We start from the raw sequence: 25,220 nt of genomic DNA on the forward strand, positions 1-25,220 counted from the left end.
ACCACACACATCACCGCTTATGTGGTAGCTAACGTAGCACACAAAACCTAACCTATTTATTGATGAAATTCTCTTATAGGTTAGGCTTTGGTGCTACGTACATCAGCTTCATTGTTAAAACTCAAAAGTTTCATTTGGCCAGTATGTAAATTGTCACCAAGACAGTTGCACGGGAAACCTTGGTAGCATGGTAAAAACTCAACTTCATAAGTTTATTTGGAAGCATCATATTTTGAAGAAGCACAAATACAGTCCAGGAGTAATTTTTAGCATACAAGATGTTCAAGTTATTAGTACATGATGTAAACAAATGACATGTCTCATAAGCATTCATGTAAACTGTCTCTCTAGATCTGTCCCAAAATGACATCTCCACCAGAGACCTTGATGGCTGATGGGGCTTCCTCATCATTTAAAACTTTAACCTTCCCGTCAACTACATATGCCCACCATCTGCAGAAAGAGAGCAACAATGTCTTCAAGACTGACAAACTTCTGGATATAGTAAATCACAAATAGACTGAAAATAAAACTGACCGAGGGTGGCTCTATCCCATTAATAGTAGGGAAAAGAGGATAAGGAGGGAATTTTTCAATAAATTATGGATAGAACGATTCCAAGACCATCTAATGCAACCAAGTTCTAACAACAAACGAACCGGACTAGTTATTTTACCTCTGAGAGCGAGGTCCAAGCAAAGCAACAGAGAGATCTTTATCTAACTCCAAGCTTTTGTGGAAGCTCCCATGAAAGTCCCCGTAGAACTCAATCTATTAACGAAAGATTCAACGAAGTCAAACGATGCTGCTCTAGTTTAAACGGAAGCAATAAATTAACTCATGCATCAGAGGAAAAATTGAATCGCACCATTGCTACACTTTGGAAGAGTTGTGCGTTATGTACAAGTTATGTTATTTCCTTAATTTACTTTACAGTGACGAACAAAATTTGAAACATGAACAGAAACTATGAACACGCAAAAGCTAATAGCTTTAGGACTCAAGTTACCTTCAAGAGTGACCGGTAATATAATTCAATACCCTGCCAAATACCTTTTTTTTTTTTTTTTTTTTTGAGAATGTGCAAAATAAGATTTTGGAACTTTGTATGGAAGGAAAAACTGAATCACACTATTGCTACACTTTGAATTGCTCATTATGGACGAGTTACCTTATTTCCTAAGTACTTAACACAAATTTAAAAAAAATTAATTATAAAAAAGTACATATAGAGGAAAACTAATCCTCTAGAACTCATTCAATCTCAAGTCTTCCTCGTAATATAATTCTCACTACAATGCAATATACGAGTTTGAAATTGAATGATCCAATAGTGGCTACACTTGTACAGTAAATAATTCAGACATCAACTTAACTACTTTTCCAACTAAAATAAACAGTGAATAGAGAGTATAAGGGAATTCATATTAGTACAAAAGAAGCATAGGATTGCAAATTGAGAAAACATATTTATCTCTGCAAATCAGAAGAGATGGAACAACAGTTAAATATTCACTTACGGAATCTTTAGCTTGAAGTATCTGCCCATCTATTCAAAACAAACGGATCATTAACCGCTACACAAATCACAGAATCAATCCCTTTATATAGCCTTAAACTTATCAATGTTGTTCTTGTAACGAGGCACATGCTGCTGGAAACAAAAGTCCGTATACGCACCCTGACATACGCAAATAACAATACCTATTTATATAAATCCCTTGCAAACTTAAAACACTCACGGATTCAATGTTTCTCATTCATGTTCATCTAATATTTCATTTTGTCACTAAACCTCACGAAAAACATAAACCATTACACTAGAGAGGGAGAGAGAGCAACTTACAGGGAGGCCAAAGATGACGACTTTCTTGTCCTGAAAACACAAAATTCACCAAAATTGAGTGCCCAAAATAATGAGAATTACATGTAAAGAAAGTTAATGGAGAAGAAAGACAAAAGGGTCGACGACCTTGAAAAATGTCTTTGAGAGGAGTGGTGGCGAACTTGGAGGAGACGCCGCTGTCCCAGCTCCGAGCTTTCTGGAGGGAAACATCCGGTACGGCGGAGACTAGCACCGTCCCGACTGTGACCACCGCGTAGGCTCGTGAGGAGGCTCCGATTGGATGATCTCTGACGGCCAATTTAGGGTTTTCCCCAAGCAAATACGTAAATTTGTTGCAGAACAAAAACTGAACGGCTTTTCTCAGCGCACTTCCTCCTCCCTCTGTCTTCTCCTCTTCAATTTAGGGTTTTCTGAAAGTCGCTCAAAGTTTATTAGTACTATGATATTGAGAATTTAGCTAAAAATAAAAAAGATTATACAGGCTAACGGATGAGCAGATAACCACAATCAAATATTCTAAACCGTTAGATTTATTCCACATTTTAATTATATCCGATGGCTTAAAATATTCAAAAAAGTTAGTGTATGTCATACATTAACATACACTAGAATTTTCCGATACTTCGAACCCTAATAGCAATAAAAATGATTTATGAAACCCTAAAACTCAAATATTGTGGTCTAACCCTAAGACCTTGAACCATACTAAATTTTATCTTATTAATTCATTATTCTCATTAATTTGAATTTATATTATGGTTCAAAAAAAGGTTGAACAATTGAATTTCAATTGATTGATTATAGATCAAGACATTGACCAATATTGCTACAATATATGTTAATCGGCGAAAACAAAATTGATGAGAATAATTAACTATAAACATCAAGTGATCTATATTGTATATTTATGTTGTTGGGAGATTAGGAATGAGAACAAACTCGCTAGACAGATTAACAATCATTTATTTGAGTCAATTTCTATTAGAAGATACTGGTGCATTGAAGAGACAACAAGTTATTATTTTGTTTTGTGTTTGGGCTGCATTTGTTTTTTTTTTTTTTTTATATATATTTTGTACATCCTAGGAAATCTGTAGAAGTTATTCATAATAAAGTATATAGATTTTCATGAATCAATAAAAGTCTGTTGCTAAAATCAATGGTTTTAAGAAATCCATAACAGTCTATCAACTTTTTAAAGAGTCTGTGGACTTTTCAAAAAGTCTGCACAAATCCAAATACAATACACTCCCCTTAGTCTTCCGCTATGTAGTAAGCTTGGTGGGTGTGTTGACTTATTGAATTGTTGTTCAGTTTAATTTGTAAACTCGTTTTAATGTAATATCTGACTCTAAAGAATGATTTGGTATTATTGTGGGCTTTGTTTGTTTTGTTGCAAAGATTAAATGGAAAAAGTTTGTATGCATTTTTGGGCGATTTGTTGAGTTAGCGCGTTTCGGATTTAAATTTTTTTATTTGAAATTCAGGATGTGACACTAACAAAATCGAATGAAAAGAAATTAGGAGAAAAAATGGATGAGAAGCACAATTTCAAACCAAAGATTGCTATAGGAACTTCAATTCTCAACTTTTATTCTCTTTAGTCGCTGAAATTTGAGACAAAAAAACATCAAGTACTTGCGTGATTTCTCTAGGCAAAAGCACGAGTCAAACGCTAGTCCTTTATTATATTGAGTATTACCAACCTTTCAAATATTTTTTTTAAGAAGTATATATATATTTTTTAAGAGGTATATTTTTCATTGATAAACTAGAACGGTACATATATTAGTTTATTAGACTCAAACCATGCACCTGAGGGCAAGCAACAACCAAACCTGACAAACACTACTTATTAAAACCTACTCGTTCACATATTCAAAGCGAGCATACAAACAATAATAAACACCAGAAAAAAACCTAATTCCTAACTAGTTGGTTTACAAAAGCCTTGGCACTTAATTGTGGTGTAATTGTAAACCATAAAATCATATAATTCAACGGCATACATCATTGTCTGAAGAAGAGGAAAACTATACAAAATTATATCTTGGACTTTCCCTTATATTTAGGGCAAGCCAAGCCATCATCAGCTACATAATTTATGGGACCAATCTTCTCATAGTCCTCCAAAGATACTGCTTGAACCTAAATTTGGCAAGCCCCACATGGAAGACAGGTTTATAGGGCCCACAACAAATTTGGCATAAGACCACGGTTGAACAGTTGAATAGCCGCGACATGGTGAGTGACCGCGGCATGATGAATGTCAGCAATGCTTAAATCGAGCGTGTTCCTTGCCAAGAGAATTTCCTAGAAATAATCTTTTAGTCCCTTAACGACTCGGCATCTATGCTGAAGCTCAAGGGACTAGGGGGGCTCTGCTTGAACCTAAATTTGGCAATGCCCACATGGCACACAGGTGGGTAGGGCCCGTAAGAAATTTGGCTTAGGAACGCAGTTGAATGGTTGAATAGCCGTGGCATGATGAATGTCAGCAACAGTTATAATAGAGCATGTGCCTTGCCAAGAGAATTTTCTAGAAATGATCTTTTAGTCCCTTAACCACTCGGCATCTATGCCGAAGCTCAAGGGACTAGGGGGTCTCTGTTTGAACCAATATTTGGCAAGGCTCACGTGGCAGATAGGTGGGCCCGACCCACAAGGTGTAATGAATTACTGCAGCTAATTAGCCGCAGCACATTAAAGTTTTACAAAATTGATTCTCAAATTAGCGGCGGTACATTAAAGATTTACAAAGTTGATTCTCAAATTTATGGTAGAAGATAACGTGTTCGGAGAACCGTTACTGAGATCAAATGACTCACAAAGCTTAATGAATGGCCGCGGACCCACAAGGTGTAATGAATGACCCCGGCTAATTAGCCGTGGCACATTAAAGAGCTTGATTGTCAGGAGAAAAGTTACCAAAGCTTGGTTTAATTAACTTGATAAGCACTAAGGGGTTTTACTGCCAATCATCAGTTACAAGACCTGATTGATTGCTCATGAAAAAATCAATCATTGATAACATTGATAACGTCAAAAATATCACAAACATGAATACTGCTCTATTTGTAATCAATGCGGTCTTAGCTATACAGGCTGAGATTGCTTCTTTTCCTTCATTCAGTAGTTTAGCTTCACTATAAAAAGGGCCATAGGTTTCATTGTTAGAGGTCCTCGACCAAACGCTCTACGTGATTACTCAAATTTTATCTCAATATATTTCAACATTTCTGCAACACTTATCAATCTTTACATGTTTATCTTATCGTTTTCTTTACCGGTGTTTATCTTTCTTGCACTTTACATTGTTGTTCTTTACATTCCAGCAATTTATCTTTTTGCTTGTTACTTTGCTGCACTTTATTTCCCGCGGTTTACATTCTTGTTCTTTATCTTCCTGCATTTTATCTGCTGCACTTTTACATTCCTGCACTTTCTTTACCTGCACTTTCGTTTATGCTATTTATTTTCTGTTGTTTACTTTACGTCATTTACTTTATATAAAATCACAAAAAAGAATCATCATCACTTCACTTTCACCTCAATCACCGAGTTACAGGGCACGAAGACTGCGGCTAGGTAAGGCTAATCCGTGCTAAAGTCCTTGCACTCAAGGCAGAGAAAACCCCGCCGGCCGAGATCAATCCTTCCTTGGCCCACAATCAGCTGATCAGAAGTCAGATCGGCAAGATCTACAATCTAGAACAAAACCTCGCTTGGCCTATCGGCCGCGAGTTGGCACACCCGCTCACATGTCACCACTCCAGAAGGACACATGTAAGCCAAAGAAGCCCTCGGCCAAGTGACAAGTAGCCGAGATGATTTTTGAGCGAACACATATAAAGGCATAGTTGAAGGAGATGAGAAGTAGATCACCTAGCTTCTTTTAGATCCGAAAAGGTTAGTCAACCACCCAAATTTGTTGAAAGTAAAAGCCCATATCAGGCCCTATAATCTTCTTGCAAGCTAGTTAGAGGCTTTCTCAACAAATAGGATCAAGATTATTTAGCCAGGCTACCTCCAATCCCAATCCAATCCACCATGCCGCCACCCCCAGCCAAAGCCAAGGAAGCGGCGAAACTAGCAATGATAGAATCGATGGTCGTCATGAAAAGATAGTCGAAAACACAGAACTAGGGTTAGAGTTTTGGTTTAGCATGGAAGCTGTAGAAGATATATGGACAGAACCAGCAAATTAAATTGAGGGTGGCTAAATCTTAGGTTGCAAATTCTTCCTCAAGTTCTTTTATTTTAAACTAAGCGGTTTTCTGCCAGAAATATCAATCGACTTTGCAATCCTAGAGTTCTCAACTTGGGAGACATAAGCTCTGAAATATTGTGCGACTATAGTTCTATATGTCTAATTTTTTTTTCCCTAAAAGGGTTTTATATTTGGAGTCCTAAAACTTTTGGAATATTGGTTGGAATGTTAGAGGTTCAGAACGTAAAAAGTTAGTATAGATTTATTTTGAAAGGCTATAATTTTAAAGCAGTTGGAATATGGAGCTGAAAATTTGTAGGAACTTAGACCTATATGTCGCACATATGCCTGAGAAATAGTTTTTAAATTTGGACCCTTTAGCTTCCACAATGGCAAACCAAGTACATCAATATCAGAATTAGCTTACAACAGAATCTGCATAAGAGAACAGTGAATTTGCAGGTCTATAGTTTATTCTCAGATTTAGTTAGAGTGTAATATTTTATGGGAAGAAAGGGAAATGTGTCTACTTTCTATTCCATGTGGTTTCACCTTTTTTAATCTTTATGTGATGCCCCGGAAAATCGTATTTATTTTCCGAGGATTTTCCGGAATTTAAATTGTGGTTATTGGACGGTTTCGTGGCTCTTGGATGGAGCGGAAGTGTTTCGGATGAATTTTTATTCGAAAAGTATGACTTTGGGGGGGGGGGGGGGGGGGGGGGGGGGGGGTTGCTAAGGTTGACTTTTGATACGTTGAGATTCTCCTAAAACTTCCTTCGCGAAAGTTGTAGAGCGCGTCGATACGAGTTCGTGGACACGTGGAACGCGAGAATCGGAGTTCGTATGAGAAAGTTATGAGCGTTTGAAAATTTGGAAAGTTCTATATATAGGGGTTTCCGTTTTTGGAAATTTCCATTTTTATTTTCGGAAGTTTCCAAAATCGGAAACTTAGAAACGCTCCGTTCTCTCTCATCACCCACGACTGACCCGACCCAAACCCGGAGATCCGACCCGACTTTTCCGGCGAACTGCGGCGGTCTCCGGCGACGAAACTTTCCAGATAGGATCGCCTCCTCCGTGCGCTCCTCCCTGTAGTGTCCTCTAGCTCCGATTCTCGGTGGTGGCGGCGGTAGAAGGCGGTGCAGGTTGGTGTTTTTAGACCCGACCGGAAAACACAGCTCCGGCGACGGCATGGCTTCAAGCTTCCTTCCTTGGCTTCGTGGGGGTCGTCTGAGTCGATCTATGGTGTTTGTTTGGATCAATTTACGTGGAAATCGGTTCAACTCAGTTTGAGCAAAAATCCAAAGCTTGTGAGGTAGTTTTCGACCCTTTATGCTTGTTTTCTGACTTCGAGCTAGTTATGAGAATTCACAAGCATGCTTAGATGAAGCTTTTTGATGTTGGGAGTTTTGGGAAATATTGAGTTTTGGCCGGCGGCGGTGCGCCACTGCCTGTGGCGGTGTTCCGGCCATGTATGGAATTGTTTCTGGTATTATATGTCTTCTACTCGTCGATACGAGCGTTTTGATATATAATATGCATATTTTGGAGTTCGTATGAATTTGTTATGATTTTTACGGTTTCATACCGGTTGATTTATTCGATTCGTGAGGATTCGAGCGTCCGATCGACTTGTGGTTGGGATGTATCGATCGTGGATGTATTCCGGAGACTTTGGGAGGTCTCGGATGTGGTTTCGCCTCAATTGGCGCCACTTTGGGGATTTTAGTTGAAAACAAGGGTTTCGAACTTAAATCGTTTGTGAATCGTTACTAAGTTGAAACCGTATGTGATTAGGTACTTGGGAAGTATTCTTGGACGGTTGTTTTGTGGTTTGGCTGCTTTGTTCTATATTGAAGACGCAGCGGGAGTTTCAAGGTGAGTAATCTCACAAGGTTCAATTATGAACGGATTTAAATTGGTTGATTTTGATTAGCTTTCGAAATGAACTATAGATGGTATTAGTGGCATTTCTGAGTAGATGACTATGTGTGTACATATATAAATTATGGGATATATATATATATATATATATATATATATATATATATATATATATATACACACATATGTATTCATGTATTAGTGGTATTCCTGAGTGAATGACTACGTATATATATATTTACGTGAAATATATATGTTTTCGTGGGTTGTGGATTGATGAAAACAATATGCTTGAATTGATGCGTTTTATTGTTTTGGGTTGTGGCTTTTCGGAAAACAAATGGTGGGAAATGGTATTTCTATTGTTTTGAAAAGTGTTTGAGAAAGTGAGAATCACAGGTTGTGATTTCTCCTTTTGATTTGATTTAACGTTTTGATTCGACGACCGGTGGTCTGAGGATGTGAGAGTCACAGGTTGTGATTTCTCCTTTTGATTTGATTTAACGTTTTGATCCGACGACCGGTGGTCTGAGGATGTGAGAGTCACAGGTTGTAATTTCTCCGTTTGATTTGATTTGACATTTGGGGTCCGGTGCGACTCGTTTAATGTTTTGATCTGAGGGTCAGGTTGGCCTAAGGATCTAGGGTTGCAGGTTGCATCCTCAGGCAATGTATATCGTATGGTTGAACCTTGGCCGAGGTGACAGGTTACGATATATTCAGTTAGAGCTCTAGTCTGTCTGCCATGGTACCTCATGGATCTAAGTAGGTTACTTACGATTACTGGGTACGTATTTTGTCCAGGTTGGACTAAATGAATCATATGCTATTTGTTAGGTTAACGATAGGTATGATTGATGTGCTTATGTGTTTTGTCCAGGTTGGACCGATTTGATGTGTTTTGTCCAGGTTGGACTGATTTGACGTGTTTTGTCCAGGTTGGACTAAAAGAATCATATGCTATTTGTTAGGTTAACAATAGGTATGATTGATGTGCGTATGTGTTTGTCCAGGTTGGACCATTTTGATGTGTTTTATCCAGGTTGGATCGATTTATCATATTTGAATTGTTAGGTTAACGATTTATATGATTTTGCCACTGTGTGACTTTTGTGATTTCCTTTTGGGAAAAGAGTATTGTTTTGGGAAGCATGGTATGTTTTCCTTATTCTCGAGTCGAAAGGTTTTCCTCGTGTTTGGCGTGAGTTGTGCGGGCTTTTATCCCGTGATTTGGTGTGAGTTGTTTTGAGTTACTCATACGGGCTTGCAAAAGCTTACCGGGTTTGTTGTGTGACAACCCGGTGCACCATTCCAACGGTGTAGGGGTTAATCCTGCAGGGTAGGATAATCGGGGCTGAAGCTGAGGTAGATTGTTGACAGCAGAACAGGTGGGAAGCAAATTTGATTGGCTTTGCCATTGTTATGACTTCGCTATGTAGTAAACTCTGAGGAGCTTTTACGTTTTATCTTGTTGTTGACAATTATATTCGTAAGCTTATGTAATATATGACTCTGTGGGCGGGTCAATATTGACATAGTGGATTCAAGGCATCAATACGTATGTAGTTTAAAAGGAAAAAGTTTCCAGGTACTTGGTATTGATGGTTGAACGATCACGCATATGTAATTATAGGGTTATATATCTATTTTTATTTGTGTTAAAAATCAGGGGCGTGACACTTTAGGACTTGGAGAAATAGCAATTTGAGTTACTATAGGTCTGCAACAGTTTGAAAACTAGTTTAACAACTTTGACAAGCTAACATTTTCAACTCGGTGGAAATTGGGTGGTCTACTTTATATGGATGGGAAAGGTCTTTGAGTGTACTTTCCATTTTAAGTGAAATCACTATATACGGACGTTTTTATCTCAGGTTGTGAGAATTTGAAAAAGGAATGGTCAATGCTGAAAATTTCTCACCTCATTATTTCTTGTCTAGCATAAAATTTCTCATAAAAAAAATTAAAAAAAAAAAAAACGAAGGTGGGTTGCAGCACAACCCAGCCCCCATCTTTGGTTGGGAAAAGGGAATTCTGGTGGAAATGTGTAGCCATTGATAATAATTGCAGACAATCCTTGATGGTTGGGACAAAGATTTGGGTAGTGGGAATGGTAGGTATAATCGGAGGTGGTAACAGGTGGGGGGTAAAATGGGTCTGGAGAGCTTGATGGGTAGAGAGGCGAAGATGGAGCCGAATAAACTAGTTTTTCATACTGGGTGATGTTCGTTGCCAAATTCCAAGAGTATAAGCGCCCAGTAGCACCATTGATTACCCCTTTCCATGGTGGAGGGAGGAAGGGATCATCGGGAGCAAACCACACCTCGCCCAAATTGGATCGAGGGCTCTGATACTAAATGTTAGGAAAATAAGAGAGATTTTTCTCTCCAAGGGTTTAATTGTAGCAATGACTTTCATTCCAATATTGGTTGATATATGAGTACCAACCTTTTCTCATCTAATTTTAATTCTGCATAAGAAGACTAGTTATAGTCTAGCAGGCTACTGAATAAGTGAGCGACAATGTTCTAATGGACATTACTAGTTGTTTCTAAACTACTTAATCACTGATGTAGACTGCAAGTTTAGAAAATTAATATGTGCAGTCCTGGCTATGATATTGACTAAATCTCTTTTCCTGTAAAAAACAAATATATTAAGTATAGAGTTAATTTATAAAAAACATACAGCTTATGAAAAAAGACCTAAGAAGTTGGAATACGCCGCAGAGAGCGAAGCTGACTTCTGCAATCCTCTTCTCGTTCAATGGTGCTCCAACCTCGCCTCGCCGACGTTGTAATGCTGCCGGACGGGTGATGAATTGGCTTATGGTATTTTGACCTCTGAGATTGCTGAGTTTGCGGTTTGATAGTGAAGGTTGCGTTTTGTTTGGATCACGGCAGCTTTGTAGCCTTGGGTGCATCATTTTCCGAAGGCGAGGCGGTGGACTAGGTTCGGTTTAAACAATGCTTGGGAGGCACCATTAATGGGGGCCACTTACCTAGTTTTGGGTTTGGGTCTGCTTGTGTTGCAAGGTATTCTATTTTGTCCCCTTGGTGGCGACGCAATGGTGATGGTCTTTTTTGAAGCAGGGCAGCTGTTTCGTGGCGAGTTGGTGCGGCGATATTGACGGCGGGTCGTGGAAGGTTGTCGATGTGCGTGCTACGCGGCTGTGGTGATTTGGGTGAAACTGGGTCTTGCTTTTAGGCTTTGGGCTCAATTGTCTTGTAGGTCTTGGGCTGCTCTCATTTGGGCATGAGTATTTGTTTTTAGGCTTGCATTATGTTAATAGCTTAGTTTACTTTCTATAATTCCCTAAGATTTTTTTTAGAGAGCTACACGCTTTTTGTGCTTCAAGCAAATCTTCTGAAATAGTACCGAATGAGGATTCAAGTTATTTTCTGTCAGCATTGTTCAATAAGTGACCTATTTCTATGTACCACACTGTGGGTACTGACAGATTTTCTTGTTCTACCTAATGACAGCGAAAGGGTACGTTGCCATTCTGCTTTGAGATGAATGATATTGCTGTTGATTAAAAAAAAAAAACATATATCTAAAATAATCAAATTGGTTAAGAGATATAATTGAAAATTAAAACTGAGTGGGGGAGTATGTAAAAGTAGGTGAGTGCTAGGCTGTTAGCCATCTTTATGTAGGAGAGTGTTTTGGTATTTAATTTTAATTAAATATGAATAATTTTAAAATACAATTAAAAAACAGAGAAACATAACTGGCTAGACATATTAGTTATGTGGCATGGCTGCCCAACCTAAAAATTTCTTGTAATGTATTAATGAAGAAGATATTAAGTGTGAATATAAAATAAAAGCCAACAATGGAGGGCTGGGGTGTTATATTTTGACCGACCAAAACCAACTATATATGCTTGCTTAACTCGTGAAGTTTAGATTTGGTGATAGCTAGTGAGTGAGACACGTGCGTGCATGCTTAGCTTTATTAGGTTGCTGAACTTAATTCATTAAAAAGTACTAGGCACATGCAACAAAAAAAAAAAAAAAAAAAATCTTTTACTGTACCAGGGGGTGAAATTATATACTGATTTTTAGCATTTAATTAACTAATAAAACCAGATTTAAAGGTAAACAAAATGCAAAGTTCTTGGGTGTTTTTTTCTTTCCTATTTGAACCACATTCATTTTATGATATCAGTGAGTTTCGAACTTGTGACCTCTAAGAAGAACTAGATTAAGAATTAGATTTCCCTCTAAAGTAACAAATATTAAAAATTATTTGCAATGTATGATGTAAAAACTATTGATGGTCTCAAAATCACTAAACATCAAAAGAGTGGACACCCGAATTGCTATGGACAACCAAACTGCTTCGGACACCCAAGAAGGCAAGAACCCGCGCCGCCTAACGCCACAGCAGCCACCATCATTATTCATTAACATTAGCCTAACAGCAGCCGCTATCATTAACATTAGCTATGGCCTATGGGTTTTGAATAACCATGTTAGGCTGCAATGTTAGAAAAAGATAACACAAGAAGGTACATGAGATTATTAACAAAACTACTAGTTTAGCTTCATAAGTCATAGCATAGTGGCTTGGTATTGGCTTTGGACTTGAAGGACTAAATATATACCATATCTGCAAAACAAGAAAAATACAACTGTGATACAGTTTGATGTTAAATTTTTAGTGAACACGATATTTTTTTCTACGAGTAACCAAGTCAAGCCTTGGGTAAACTACTTATGCAAAAGATCACCAATTTCTGCATCAAGTGAGGCAATTTTTAACTAAATCTAAAGTTTAGGCAACTAAAAAATAATCAGTTAACTATTAAAATCTAGTTCGTTTAATGATATTTCTCTTTATTAGTTCAGATCCTCATTTGCTTAGATTAAAAAAAAAAAAAATCACAAAACGGAAAAACTAATTAATAATAGAAGAACTGGTCAAAATATGCATGTGGCCGGAGTCTTGTGCAGCTTGCTTTTGTTGAATTTCCTGGCAGGACTAACCCATACATGATACTGTATAGGCCAGCATATGCAATTTATATTAATTAATGTTTCTACTATATATTTTGTAATGTCCTTCACCAAATTTGTTCACATGTCCTCCATAGCGGTCATCGAAAATAAAGTATCTTGAAATTATTTTCTTTGAAATTGAGGGTGTGTTTTGTGCTTTACAATGGTTGCCGTCAAGGAGCTCGTTGCGTCTAACTTTTTATTTAATTTTAAATCTAAAAATTATATCGCAGCGTTTGAATTGAAAATATATATTTAATCTGATATTTGGTAGTTAATTTCAACTCCGGAAAAAGTCGAGGCATAGAATCTCAAAGAGTTTATACTATGCTTACGTGCAGGCAATTCAAAACAAAGTCCATATAATGATATATTTCCACCAACCCCTGACAGCTACCTTCCTAGTTTACTGTCTCATGTGCTTAATTTCTCTTATTATTAAAAATATACAAAGTAAACACACCAAAGAGTCCACAAAGTTGGACTCATTATTTGAGATACTTATATTTCATTTTCATATTTCCTTTAGATATTCATTTCATTGTAGATTGTCATTTCATTTTCAGAGAAAAATGAAATCCTTTAATTACCTCCATCTTCTCCCATATTTTATAGAATGGTACATAGGTAGTGTTTCAATGTATATATCTCACGTTATAAATGAGAAAAACCAACTTTGCATAAAGCATGCATGATGCATGAAGGTATGTTTGTCCTCTTGTTTGTCCCCTTCTTTTTTTTTAATTTTTTATTATTCATTTTTATCGGATGTGGGTCCGATTTCGAGGAGTTGACGTCGGTAATTTCATTCTCGACTGGTGATATGAGTTGCTGGTAACTTGGTGGTGGGACTGGGTTTTGAGCCACAAACTCCGAATGTGGAACCGACGTTGCAAAAGAATCCGAATTTAGGATCCGGGTGGGTCTTGGGCTTGAACTCCGATGCACTCTTTTTGTTGGGCTGTTTTACAAATGTTGGAATGGCTTGGGGCTTCTGTTCGTTACCAATATCGGATGTGGGACCCATGTTTATGGTATTTGTTCATGAAAGATCATCTGCCAACATGACCATGTTCTGACACCTTTAGTCGGCTTTGATCTTTGGGTGGAAGATTACCCTCTAGTCTACGCCGAATTGAATTTTGTCATTTTGTGGTGAATTTACATGGGTATTCAAATCACCAACTATCAAGTTCACTACACGACTGCAATTCGTAATGTAAAATCAGCTTTGCATATTTTCTTTTGTATTGTTTGTTTTCTTTCTTGATGCGTTTTTGCATCGTATCGCTGTAATCTTTTTATTTCAATAAAGGCTAACCTCATTCATCCAAACAAAAAATGTACTGCTTGTTTTTTTTTTTTTTTTTTGAGAGAAAAATGTACTGCTTGTTGAACTGTTAACGAATGACTTATTTGACTACAAAAATGTTTACCGGGAACAATAAATTTAATAGCAAAAACGGAATAGTTGAAAATAAAAACAATTAAAATATTTGGGAAAAAGGACCAAAAAAGAAGAAGAAGAGATTATTAGATTTAATTGGATGTTAGCCATACACTAGTTTTACTGTTTTACCTAAATTATTTTGTTTTATGAGCAACTCCAACAGCTTCCCTATAATTTTTGTATAATAGGAAAACAAAAGTCAAAGCTTTAACATATTTTTTTTCTCCAACTCCAACAGATTCCCTATTTTACAACAATCTCTAAAATCTCCATATTCTTCCTTAAATTTTTAGAGATTGCTGTAAATATAGGGAATTTGGTTTTTTCTTTCCTCACTTTCCCTAAAATAGGGATAGTTATATGGAATCTGTTGGAGCAAAAGAGGCTCATTTTTCCCTAAAGTAGAGAAAAATCAAAATATGGGGAAGCTGTTGGAGTTGCTCTAGACCAGGTTCAAAGGAATGAACCACCTGTGTTATGTATGAGCTATGAAGTATGAAAGGTGGAATTCGTTATGTATGAGCTATGAAGTATGAAAGGTGGAATTCTTTAAAAAAAAGAAAGAAAAAAAAAAGGTAAATGAATGGAAGTCCAAGTCCAAGAATGGCGTCTGGGACTAGGTGGGGGCCGCCTTCCCACAGCCAACCTCGAGCAAAATTTTCAACTATGAACAACAAATCCCACTCTTCGTCGTCTTCTCCCACTCTCCCCTACTATAAAATACCAACTCCTAACTCCCCTTGTGCTCTCTCATTACACTCCAATTATTATTATTATTATTATTTTTGACATCAGCGATCCATCTCTCTCTCTCTCTCTGTCTGAATGGCCGCCGCCGTCGATGAGTCGCAGAAATGGGTGCTGATGGTGACAGCGCAGACGCCGACCAACATCGCGGTGATCAAGTACTGGGGAAAGAGGGACGAGAAGCTCATCTTGCCGGTCAACGACAGCATCAGCGTCACGCTTGATCCCGGCCACCTCTGCACCACCACCACCGTCTCCGTCAGCCCCGCCTTCACCCAAGATCGCATGTGGCTCAACGGCCAGGAGATTTCGCTCTCCGGAGGCAGATTCCAGAGCTGTTTGAGGGAAATTCGGAGTCGAGCTTGCGACGTTCATGATAAGGAAAAGGGAATCAAGATCAATAAGAAGGATTGGGACGGCTTGCACGTGCACATCGCTTCCTTTAACAATTTTCCTACTGCTGCTGGATTGGCTTCCTCCGCAGCTGGTTTTGCTTGTCTTGGTATGCCCCGCACCGCCCCCTCCATTTATTTATTTGTTGTTATATCATACTGTGCTTAGTAGTGATGATTGATACTTCGGTTAAGTGTAAAGAATTTCGAGGTAACTGGATTCGTGTTCTTCATGATTCTCAAACTGGTGGTGTTGTTGTTTTTTTTTTATCTGAACTAAATTATGGAAAATTCTTCTAGCATTTTGGTATCATTTGGATGAAAATTGTTTAGTATATACTTAAAATGCTTATACTTTCATTCATACTCCTTCCCACAAATATGTATCTCTGCTGTTGGAAATATCTTTCGGCTTATTAAGCATGCTTATATTTTATTTTGTATTTGCGATTAACTAGTTTTTCAATAAAAAGTAATTGAGCACATGATACTAAGTCTCTGTTTGTACTTGCAGTTTTTGCGCTTGGAAAGTTGATGAATGTAAAGGAAGATCAGAGCCAGCTTTCTGCTATTGCAAGGTATTGTGGGTGATAATTTATTTCATTTCCAGGGGAGTTTTTATGCGATAAAAAATGTCAGAGATTTTATAAACAAGAATTTTAGTTCTGTACTTGAAACTTCCTAGTTTTTTCTTGTTCACATAATATAGTTTCAAGTGTTTGGTTGTAGTATGATAGTTAATTAGCAATTTTGTGCATGCAGGCAAGGTTCAGGCAGTGCTTGTCGCAGCTTATATGGGGGATTTGTCAAGTGGATCATGGGAAAAGTAAGCTCATTTTATTAAAGATCATTCTTTGTATCCTCTGTTGAAAATCAAGTTGTTATATATAAGCATTTTGTGCTGATTCTTGGTATCAATATTTCTTAAGGATGACAAGGGAACCGACAGTCTTGCAGTTCAACTTGCAGACGAGAAGCACTGGGATGAGCTTGTCATTATTATTGCTGTGGTATGTACCTTCTTTTCTGTTATTCTGTTAACGATATGTCCTATTTGGCAACTGTTCATTGCATTCTCTCGTCTTGTCTTGTCTTGTCTTATTGTCCTAGGTTGCATTCTGAGTTGACCATACATATGCACTTCTCCTTTTATTCTTTTCTTGGGTGTACTTTGATGGTTTTCTTTATAGATTCACAATGACCTATTCTTGTTTAGTAAACCCTATTGGCTTATAAATGTATCTCTGATGATACATTTTAGTTTGCAAATACTAAGTATCAGTTGTTATAGCCTCAATGTTACAAAACAAGCTGCCAAAGAAAAGAAAACGAAACAAAAAGGGTTTGATGCCCATCATCTTGGCTTGTTACTTCAGATGGTATAAGCTTCTTGATCCCTCCGTCCTGCTTCATCTGGTACCCTACTTGCACGTTTCTATTTCTGTGGAGTGGAAAGGTAACTGGAGAATGAAACGTGATTATCCAAATATTTTTTGGGTGCAACTAAGTGTACCCAGCAAATCTCTTAGCATACAGCACAACAATTTTTTTTCCCTATACTCTCCAAAATACCCTTATTTTAATTATTTAAAAAAAATAGTATTGCGACACTTCCCAGTCTCTGATCGCCTTACCAGTTTCTCTTCCTCTCTCTCATCTCTCTCTCTTTCACTTTGTTTTCTCTGGGTTTATATCGTTGGTAGTGGTTTCATTAAAGAAGATCTCTTGAATTATCCAACTGCCATTCGTTCCCCCCCCCCACAACAAATTTCTCTCTTTCTTAATTCTTTTTGGCAACTCCAAATTGAATTTTAGAGAAATTAATAGAGCAAACATTTTTTGCTTCTATGGCTTTTTTTTTTTTTTTTGGTTATATATATATAGTTTTTTTTTTATCTTTTATTTTTTTTTATATCAAGGGAGGTGTACGACAATTTTTTTCTTCTTAAATTTTACGTTAGGGATAGAATTGGAAACTACAAAAAAAAAAAAAAAATCTTTTTGGGCTGGTTAAGGTATGAAGTTTGCTGGGTACATATTAGTTTGATCCTTTTATTTATTTATCTATTTTTTTATTTTTATTTTATTTTATGATTGACGGTTATTAATGACTGCATACTTCTGGAGTGTTGAGATGCTGAACTTGTAAATCCTGTTATATTTACATTGTCTCCCGAAAGCCGAAGTTGCATTCTAACTATAGATGAAGGTGCTGTCTGTATACTTTAAGTAATTCAATTCTTGATTCTTTTCATTCCAGGTAAGTTCAAGGCAGAAGGAAACAAGTAGTACTACAGGAATGCGTGATACCGTTGAAACAAGTTTACTATTACAACATAGAGCGAAGGTATGCTCTAATTTTCTTTTAAACTCCCCAGTGTCTTTTGTAGTTGGAAGTTCTCAAATTACTGAGTACTATACGTACTGTTTGCGGTCCAAAGTATCTGATATGATAAGTTGTAGCAACTTCACATTTTACTCCTGTGGGGAGAGTTTTTCAAGTACTTGGACATGTATATTATGGTGTCTTATTCTTATGTCATATCTGTTCTTTTTTCTGGTCATCAAATTCTGATCTCACTTGTATTTTCCCATCCCTCTTTCGATACTATTACAGGAAGTAGTGCCCAAACGCATATTAAAAATGGAAGAAGCCATTAGGAATCGGGATTTTGCTTCTTTTGCACAGTTGACCTGTACTGACAGTAACCAGTTTCATGCTGTCTGCCTGGACACATGTCCTCCCATATTCTACATGAATGATACATCCCACAGGCAAGTCCCTTTTAATATTTGTTCAACTTAAAACAATTAGGATTAACATCTTTTAATATTTGTTCAACTTAAAGATATTAGGATTAACATCTCTTTTTTGTTCATTGAGGTGTGACATTTTAATTGAACACTTTGAAAGCTAATATTGACGAAGTACGTTATGTTTCAGGATAATCAGCCTTGTTGAGAAGTGGAACTGCTCAGAAGGAACACCTCAGGTCTGATATTTAAAGAGGAATGTTAATCGCTTATGAACATGATAACCTTATTGTTTAGAGCATGTCCATGTCTCCCTGGGATATATTGTGATATTTTGTGTGGGGGCAAGTACTAAATTTGGGTTTTGATTCTTAAATGCATGATGTGGAGCTGCTTATCCCTTCTAGCACTGATCTTATGTAATGTTTTTTTTATTTGGCATCACTAGGTTACCAAATATTATTGGGCAAACAACTCTATGCTTGACCTAAAACATTGTCTACAACATGTCAACTTATTTGATTTTTTGTTATTTATTTTATTTTTAAGTTGACAGTCATGTTATTTATGCTATGTTCTCAGTAGTCAGTAGTTGACAACATTTACATCAATAACAGGTGGCTTATACATTTGATGCGGGCCCGAATGCGGTTATGATTGCACGTGACAGAAAAACTGCTACCCTTTTGCTTCAGAAGCTTCTTTACACTTTCCCTCCAAATTCTGATGCGGATTTGAACAGGTAATTTGCAATTAGATGCTAGGGTTGCCAGATTGCATCTCCTCATCTTTTTAAGTGATTCTTCTTTCTGTGTAGTTTTTGCATTAATATTTTCCTTATGGTGCTAAACCTGCTCTCTTCAATTTTATTTATTTATTTTTTTCTATTTTCCAGTTTTGTTCTTGGTGATAAGTCAATTTTAAAAGATGCTGGTATTAATGCCCCGGAGGATATCGCGACTTTGCCTCCACCTCCAGAAATCAAGGGCCAGCAGTTCAAAGGAGATGTTAGTTACTTTATTTGCACAAGACCTGGGAGAGGTCCAGTGGTGTTGTCAGATGAAACTCATCTTCTCAACCCTGAAACTGGGCTGCCAAAGTAAGTCAGAGGATTTCTCTTTTTCTCACGCTGCTTTATTCCCTGACAGGCCAGTACAAATGGCTTTATGTGCCTGAACTAGTTCATTCGAATGATCCTTTTAGGCTAAAACCAAGATTTGCCATGAGATGATCATCTTGAGTTCCTCTCAGTTTTACGGTTTCTGTTGCTCGTTCCATGTATTTCAATCCAATTATGGCTTTTGTACTCATTTTCTTCTTGACACAATAATGAATAAATTGTCTATTCTTCCTCTGGAAGTGTTCCATCTGTGTGGAGATGTGGGAGGATAGTATTAGGGAGTACATCACTAAACTGCAGTTCTTCACTCTGCACTGTTCGTAGGAATAAATGATGGGTACTGATACAAATGATTTTTGTGCTTTTAGATAATAATTAATCGTCCGTGAGTCAAATTAAAGACAGACCGTTTGCTTACACAGCGGGACTTAATACTACGAGACCAAACTAGGTATATACATGTCTTCACCACTCCCAAATTTTTCAAACAGGGTCTCAAACTTTTTCACTGATGCAAAAGATTTTATACTATAAACTTATCCCCAAGTACGTTGACAGTAAACGAGATGCATAATTGCATATCCCTTATTTCACCTTTCATGAGTATTCCTTGCACTTAATTTACAAAATCACACTCCCTCTATTTAAACAATATTGGTTTAAATATTGGTTTTTGATTCTGTTCTGTTTCAAAAACAATTCAAAATTCTGAATGAAGGAAGCATGATTAGAAGAAGAGATGTCATGTATTAAGAATAGGCTACTTCTCCCCAGTCAGCATTGACTTTAACATAGCTTCATTTATACCATCGTTATATGCAAACAAGTGCCCAGCACCTGGTAACTCATGGTAGTCAATCCATGGAAGCTTTCCCACAATAAAGCGTTGAAGTTCAACTGGGACAAGCCTATCTTCATCACCCTGCCACAGATGGACGGACCCTTCATTGTTGGGAAATGGGTTCTTGATTTCTATAGGGTCAAACTCCCATCTCCCAAATCCAATCATCATGTCACGATGGTTCGACTCGTATACTCCTTGCTGCTTTCCATGTGGCTGCAGCAAAAACAAATTAATAATATCGTCACAGTCTGGTTGCAAGAGACCTACTCTTTCACTATAATTTTAGTGCAGCGAAGAACATGATACGGATAACATGAGTGAAGTCCTGCATCCATTTAGATAACTTGATACAAATGGATGAATATGTATGTATAGATAAATTTTTCGGTAAAACATTCTGTCAGATTGACAGATTAATCAACATGAAGATACTTGCATGTATCAAACATCGAAGCAGACGACTTTCAAGCTAAGGCATTAATTTTAACAATCTAAACTTACAAGTTATTTTTTACCTACCATATTGCTACTAGATTAATGCGCCAAGAAGATTAACTTGTCAACGTACCCAGCTACTACATGTTATTCTGTGTTATGCACTATGTAAATACCTACAGAAACCCCATATAACCTCTTGATTTAAAGCAAGCAAGTCAGGAAGAACAATTTGAGCATTCATTTGAGTTGTCGGCTCTGTTCTCTTCCATGCGAATGTAAGTTAAAGTTATATCACTATAACTCGGCAAATGCAATTAGATTAAGCCTACAAATTAGTAGTATTAGAACAGTTGACGTGAGTACTTCCGCAATATCCGTACAGCTTTAATTAGTAGAGCTCTCCCAGCTAGGATAGCAAGTGCTAATACAAACCCTTGTATGCTCAGGGGTTTCAAACTGCGGTACAATAGTTACACACACATGCACTTATAAATTGTTAATGGAAATTGCATGGTATTGTAGATAAGTGCAGTAGTGTCTTACAATTCTAAAGATGCTTCAGGTTGTTTTATTCTTATTACGTGCTAACAAAAATCTGAAACATATACCACAAATAATAAAACGTACCCTGTTAGTTTGTACGCCAGAAGCCTGCATCTTCCTACATATTTCCAAGTCCTGACTGGAGAAAATCTCTGGTTTACCAACTATAACGCTTGATGAAGGAAATAATTTCTGAGTGTTCCACCAGTAGGTTAGCCATGGTATATGGTGAGCAACTCGAAGTGCCCATTGATCCCCGAGGGGTTGTTTATAGTAGGCATCTGTCGACAAATTGGCAGGAAAGCCTGGCCACCAGTAGTTGACAACAGGAGCATACAGTGTAGCTCCAGCTAGCCTGTCAGGATCACAAACATCCAACTTCAGACAAATTCAATATTCAAGTAACATCTTGTATCCAACTTTAAATAAGAAACAACATCAAACACCTACTCTAAATGAAAGTCTAATTCTGGGAAAAGTAGTTCATGCATTGCGCAGCCTTCTAGCAAGCATTATTATTTTCAAACTTTCTTGAAGGGTTCCATAGTCCATACTAATAGATCTAACCAGCATTTTAATAGGTCCAACTAGAATTCCTGGAGATGACAGATATGTTTGAAAGACTAGACTGTGAGCATCATGCAGCACGATAGTTGTAATCAATCTAATTCCTGGATTTTCTTTTCTTTTTTTCTCTCCTCTTTTCTTCTTAATCACATACTATTTCTCTAAAGATTTCCATTTCATTCACAGTATCTTGAGTTCCAAACATATTGCAAAGGAAAAAAACCCGTCAAATCTATAATCCCATATATAATCATTATCTTGATATGTATGAGGCATGTACTGAAAGGTTACCTATGAGGGATGTACTGAAGATAGCTCCAGATAACCTGTCCACCCATAGAATATCCAACTACATAAAATTTGGATCCGAATCCGAGCTGGTCAGCAAGCTCTTCTATATCTAAAGCCAAACTCTTCACTGTTCGCTTAGGATCTGGATCACTTTCACCATAGCCTGGTCTGTCAAAAGACACAATGTGTACCCCTAACTCTTCGATAACTTCCTGAAAGAGATATCAAATATGAAGTCAAAATAAACCAAATGTAAACAACCTTTGGAATAAGTTTTAAATTCAAATGGAGACTAGGAAGTTAAGAAACAATCTAGTACTGGTGAAGTTTTGGTCGCAATCACTGCATCATGTCTGGAAGAACCAAAGCCATGAACAAAGATAATCTTATATCTGGCCACTTGTTTTGACACACCATGCTCCTTGTAGGCCAAATATCTTCCATCTCTTAGCTTTATTCTAGGAGCTGTGATGGGTGGGCCCCCGGGGGAACCGCAAACCTTCGGAGGGGGCGGTTGGGTGGCCTGATAAGCCCATGCCAGCAATCCAACCAACAACAAAAATGCGAGTCTCCTAAACATCCTGATTCCTTACCCCTGACAAGCAGTAGTACCATGCATATATATCTATTATAAACAAGTTATTGTTGAGATATACTACTCGACATTCGAAATTTCCAGAATTACCAGAAAACAGGACATTCCAAACAGTGAAGTAGGGGATAACACAGCAAAACCACTTGCAAATTAGAATAGTGATCATCATCCAATAATAATTTCTAGACCTTAGCAAATGAAGATTCTAACAGGAATTTTATACTGATTAAAGTAATTTATAGGCTTTCTATGTAAACAATCAAATACAAGATAGATCAACAAATTCCTCCTACATTCTTTGCCCAGTTTTGCAACGAAACTAATGGTAGCAGTACATGAGTGCATTCACGAATCCAAGAAATCAGTCACACTATGCAGAACTGCAGAAGCAAGCGTCGACCAAATATCCTTTCTAACACAAAAACTAGAACAAGATTCAAATGTGAAGTGCATGATGTTTAGTTTAGTAAATCAGATTGCCAGAGAGTGAAGAGAGAGAGAGAGAGAGAGATAATACCGCCAAAGCTGACAGATAGTTGTGTTGTTTTAGTGATGACTCGTGTTATGCTGACAGTCGTATTTATTTGCTTTTAGTTTTCATTGTAGCTGAAGTAACAATAATTAATCATTCTCGGTACACCTACCCCAAAACCCCAAAACAAACTATCATTCTTTAAAGGTAATAGCTATTTTTCTGAAATTCTAAAATATAATTAGCTAGCTTTTGAGTTATACTCAGGTAAGATAAGTTAAATCTCAAGTTAAACTAATGTGAATGCTTTACTTTTGTTCTAAGAGCAAGTCCACCGGTCTTGCTTTGCCCAGCCAATTGTTGGCTTTTCTTGACTGAGGCCAAAAAAAAAGGCAACAGCCTGACTAAAAGCTTGACCCAGCATGCTCGGCTGCCACCTCAGGAAAGCATGCAAGTTGGCTGACGTCAGCGACAGAAAAGCAGAGAGAGACGAGGAGGGCTTTGCTCGTGGAGGAGACGCACGAATGAGAGAGCAGCAGCCGCATTTGCTGACCGGCTGTGTTGGAAAGTTTGTCGCCTAGCGGCTGTGTTGGAAGCTGCAGAGAGGACGCATAGCAGAAGCTGTGGGGTGAACAGTAAAGATGAAAGCAACGGTCAATTAATCCCAGCCCTTGGTTTCAATTAAGAAGAGAATCCCAATTAAACAGTGAAAATGATGAACAGTCTTGACCGGTCAAGAAAAAAAAAGGGTGGAAACCCATGTCCAGTGGTAGTGAATAGTAACTTAACTGGTCGAATTATTGACTTCTCGACTTTGCCTTTTCTTGACTACGGGTGAACTTGCTCTAACAATACTAATTATTTGCAAGTCGAATTGATAAAAGGGTCCTTGACCTAAAGCACCATAATTAGCCAAACTTATCCCACTTAACCCAGCAATAAATTTTTATTCTCACTTACCCTGTTTTAAGCAAAATGACAGTTTTTCCCTTGACATAATTAATGAATTACATTTTATGCCACTCTCTGATCTTTACCTTCGGCGCGGCGTCGAAACAGGATTTAGGTCGAGGAGATGAGCAGGATCGGTTCCAAGTCGAGGCCCACGTTGTCGGAAGTACGGTGATAGTTGTCGTCGAAATAGGGGCAGAAGCACAACATCTCTCACTTGAGGCTTTCGATTCAGGTTTCGGTTGGTTTCGCCTCCGATAGCCAAAGATCGAAAATGGAGCCACTTGCACAAGGACTTCGACGTCCAAGACAACACCTCTCACCGGAGGCTTCCAGTTTCGATTCCAAAGAGAGCGATGTGTGGTCCGATTCTGGTTCCCGCGACGAGGTCAAAGAATCAGACGATTTAGTCTTGAGGCGGATTTGGTTCTTGAGATGGATAAGAGCTTTTCGGCCTCTCTCTCTCTCCACTGCAATACCCCCAGCGACTCTCATTGGAGCTCGGGTCAGTGCTGGAAAGTGATGAAGCAAATCAATTTTGGGTGCCCAGAGCATTTTCTGGGTGCCCAAATTATTATTATTTTTTTAATAAAATGGGGGCAGAAGACTCAAAAGGAAAGGAAAAAAAAAAGTTCTATTAGAGGGCAATAGAGGTCTATTGGATTGATGTAATCTCCTCTTTTTTTTCTTTAATCAAAGTTTTGTTTGTCTAATTTTAGGGAGATTAGTTCACATTCCGGCAATCGAAAGGTCTATAAGGGGGCAATAAACCTCTCCGGCCCCATATGAGATCTCCGACAATAAAGGTGAGGTTTCATAAACTTTCAAATTATTATTATTTTTTTAATAAAATAGGGGCAGAAGTCTCAAAAGGAAAGGAAAAAAAAAAGTTCTATTAGAGGGCAATAGAGGTCTATTGGATTGATGTAATCTCCTCGTTTTTTTCCTTAATCAAAGTTTTGTTTGTCTAATTTTAGGGAGATTAGTTCCCATTCCGGCAATCGAAAGGTCTATAGGGGGCAATAAACCTCTCCGGCCCCATATGAGATCTCCAACAATAAAGGTGAGGTTTCATAAACTTTTATTGCCCCCCAATAAAGGTCTATTG

General features: G+C 37.7%; 2 protein-coding genes and 1 pseudogene across 3 annotated transcripts; 1 reads left to right on the forward strand and 2 right to left on the reverse strand.

Moving 5' to 3' along the window:
* Positions 1-347: 347 nt before the first annotated feature.
* Positions 348-5,964, reverse strand: LOC133716313 (peroxiredoxin-2F, mitochondrial-like; annotated as a pseudogene).
* Positions 5,965-15,099: 9,135 nt separating this feature from the next.
* LOC133714239 (diphosphomevalonate decarboxylase MVD2, peroxisomal) lies at positions 15,100-19,643 on the forward strand. The gene is made up of 9 exons (XM_062140321.1): positions 15,100-15,647; positions 16,052-16,115; positions 16,300-16,363; positions 16,467-16,547; positions 17,798-17,884; positions 18,155-18,312; positions 18,482-18,530; positions 18,909-19,033; positions 19,187-19,643. The coding sequence occupies exons 1-9, from the start codon at positions 15,224-15,226 to the stop codon at positions 19,392-19,394; spliced, it is 1,260 nt and encodes a 419-aa protein (XP_061996305.1). The 5' UTR covers positions 15,100-15,223; the 3' UTR covers positions 19,395-19,643.
* Positions 19,644-20,027: 384 nt separating this feature from the next.
* Positions 20,028-23,323, reverse strand: LOC133714241 (uncharacterized). 2 transcript variants are annotated; one of them, XM_062140322.1, is made up of 5 exons: positions 23,207-23,323; positions 22,414-22,689; positions 22,095-22,306; positions 21,321-21,591; positions 20,028-20,468 (listed from the first exon to the last, which is right to left on the reverse strand). In XM_062140322.1, the coding sequence occupies exons 2-5, from the start codon at positions 22,672-22,674 to the stop codon at positions 20,172-20,174; spliced, it is 1,041 nt and encodes a 346-aa protein (XP_061996306.1). In that variant the 5' UTR covers positions 22,675-22,689; positions 23,207-23,323; the 3' UTR covers positions 20,028-20,171. The 2 variants fall into 2 exon arrangements, with proteins under 2 accessions (XP_061996306.1, XP_061996307.1); XM_062140323.1 differs by lacking the exon at positions 23,207-23,323 and adding an exon at positions 22,780-22,976.
* Between the last annotated feature and the right edge of the window lie 1,897 nt (positions 23,324-25,220).

Source organism: Rosa rugosa, chromosome 6, assembly GCF_958449725.1.
Source record: "Rosa rugosa chromosome 6, drRosRugo1.1, whole genome shotgun sequence".
Classification (NCBI taxonomy): domain Eukaryota; kingdom Viridiplantae; phylum Streptophyta; class Magnoliopsida; order Rosales; family Rosaceae; genus Rosa; species Rosa rugosa.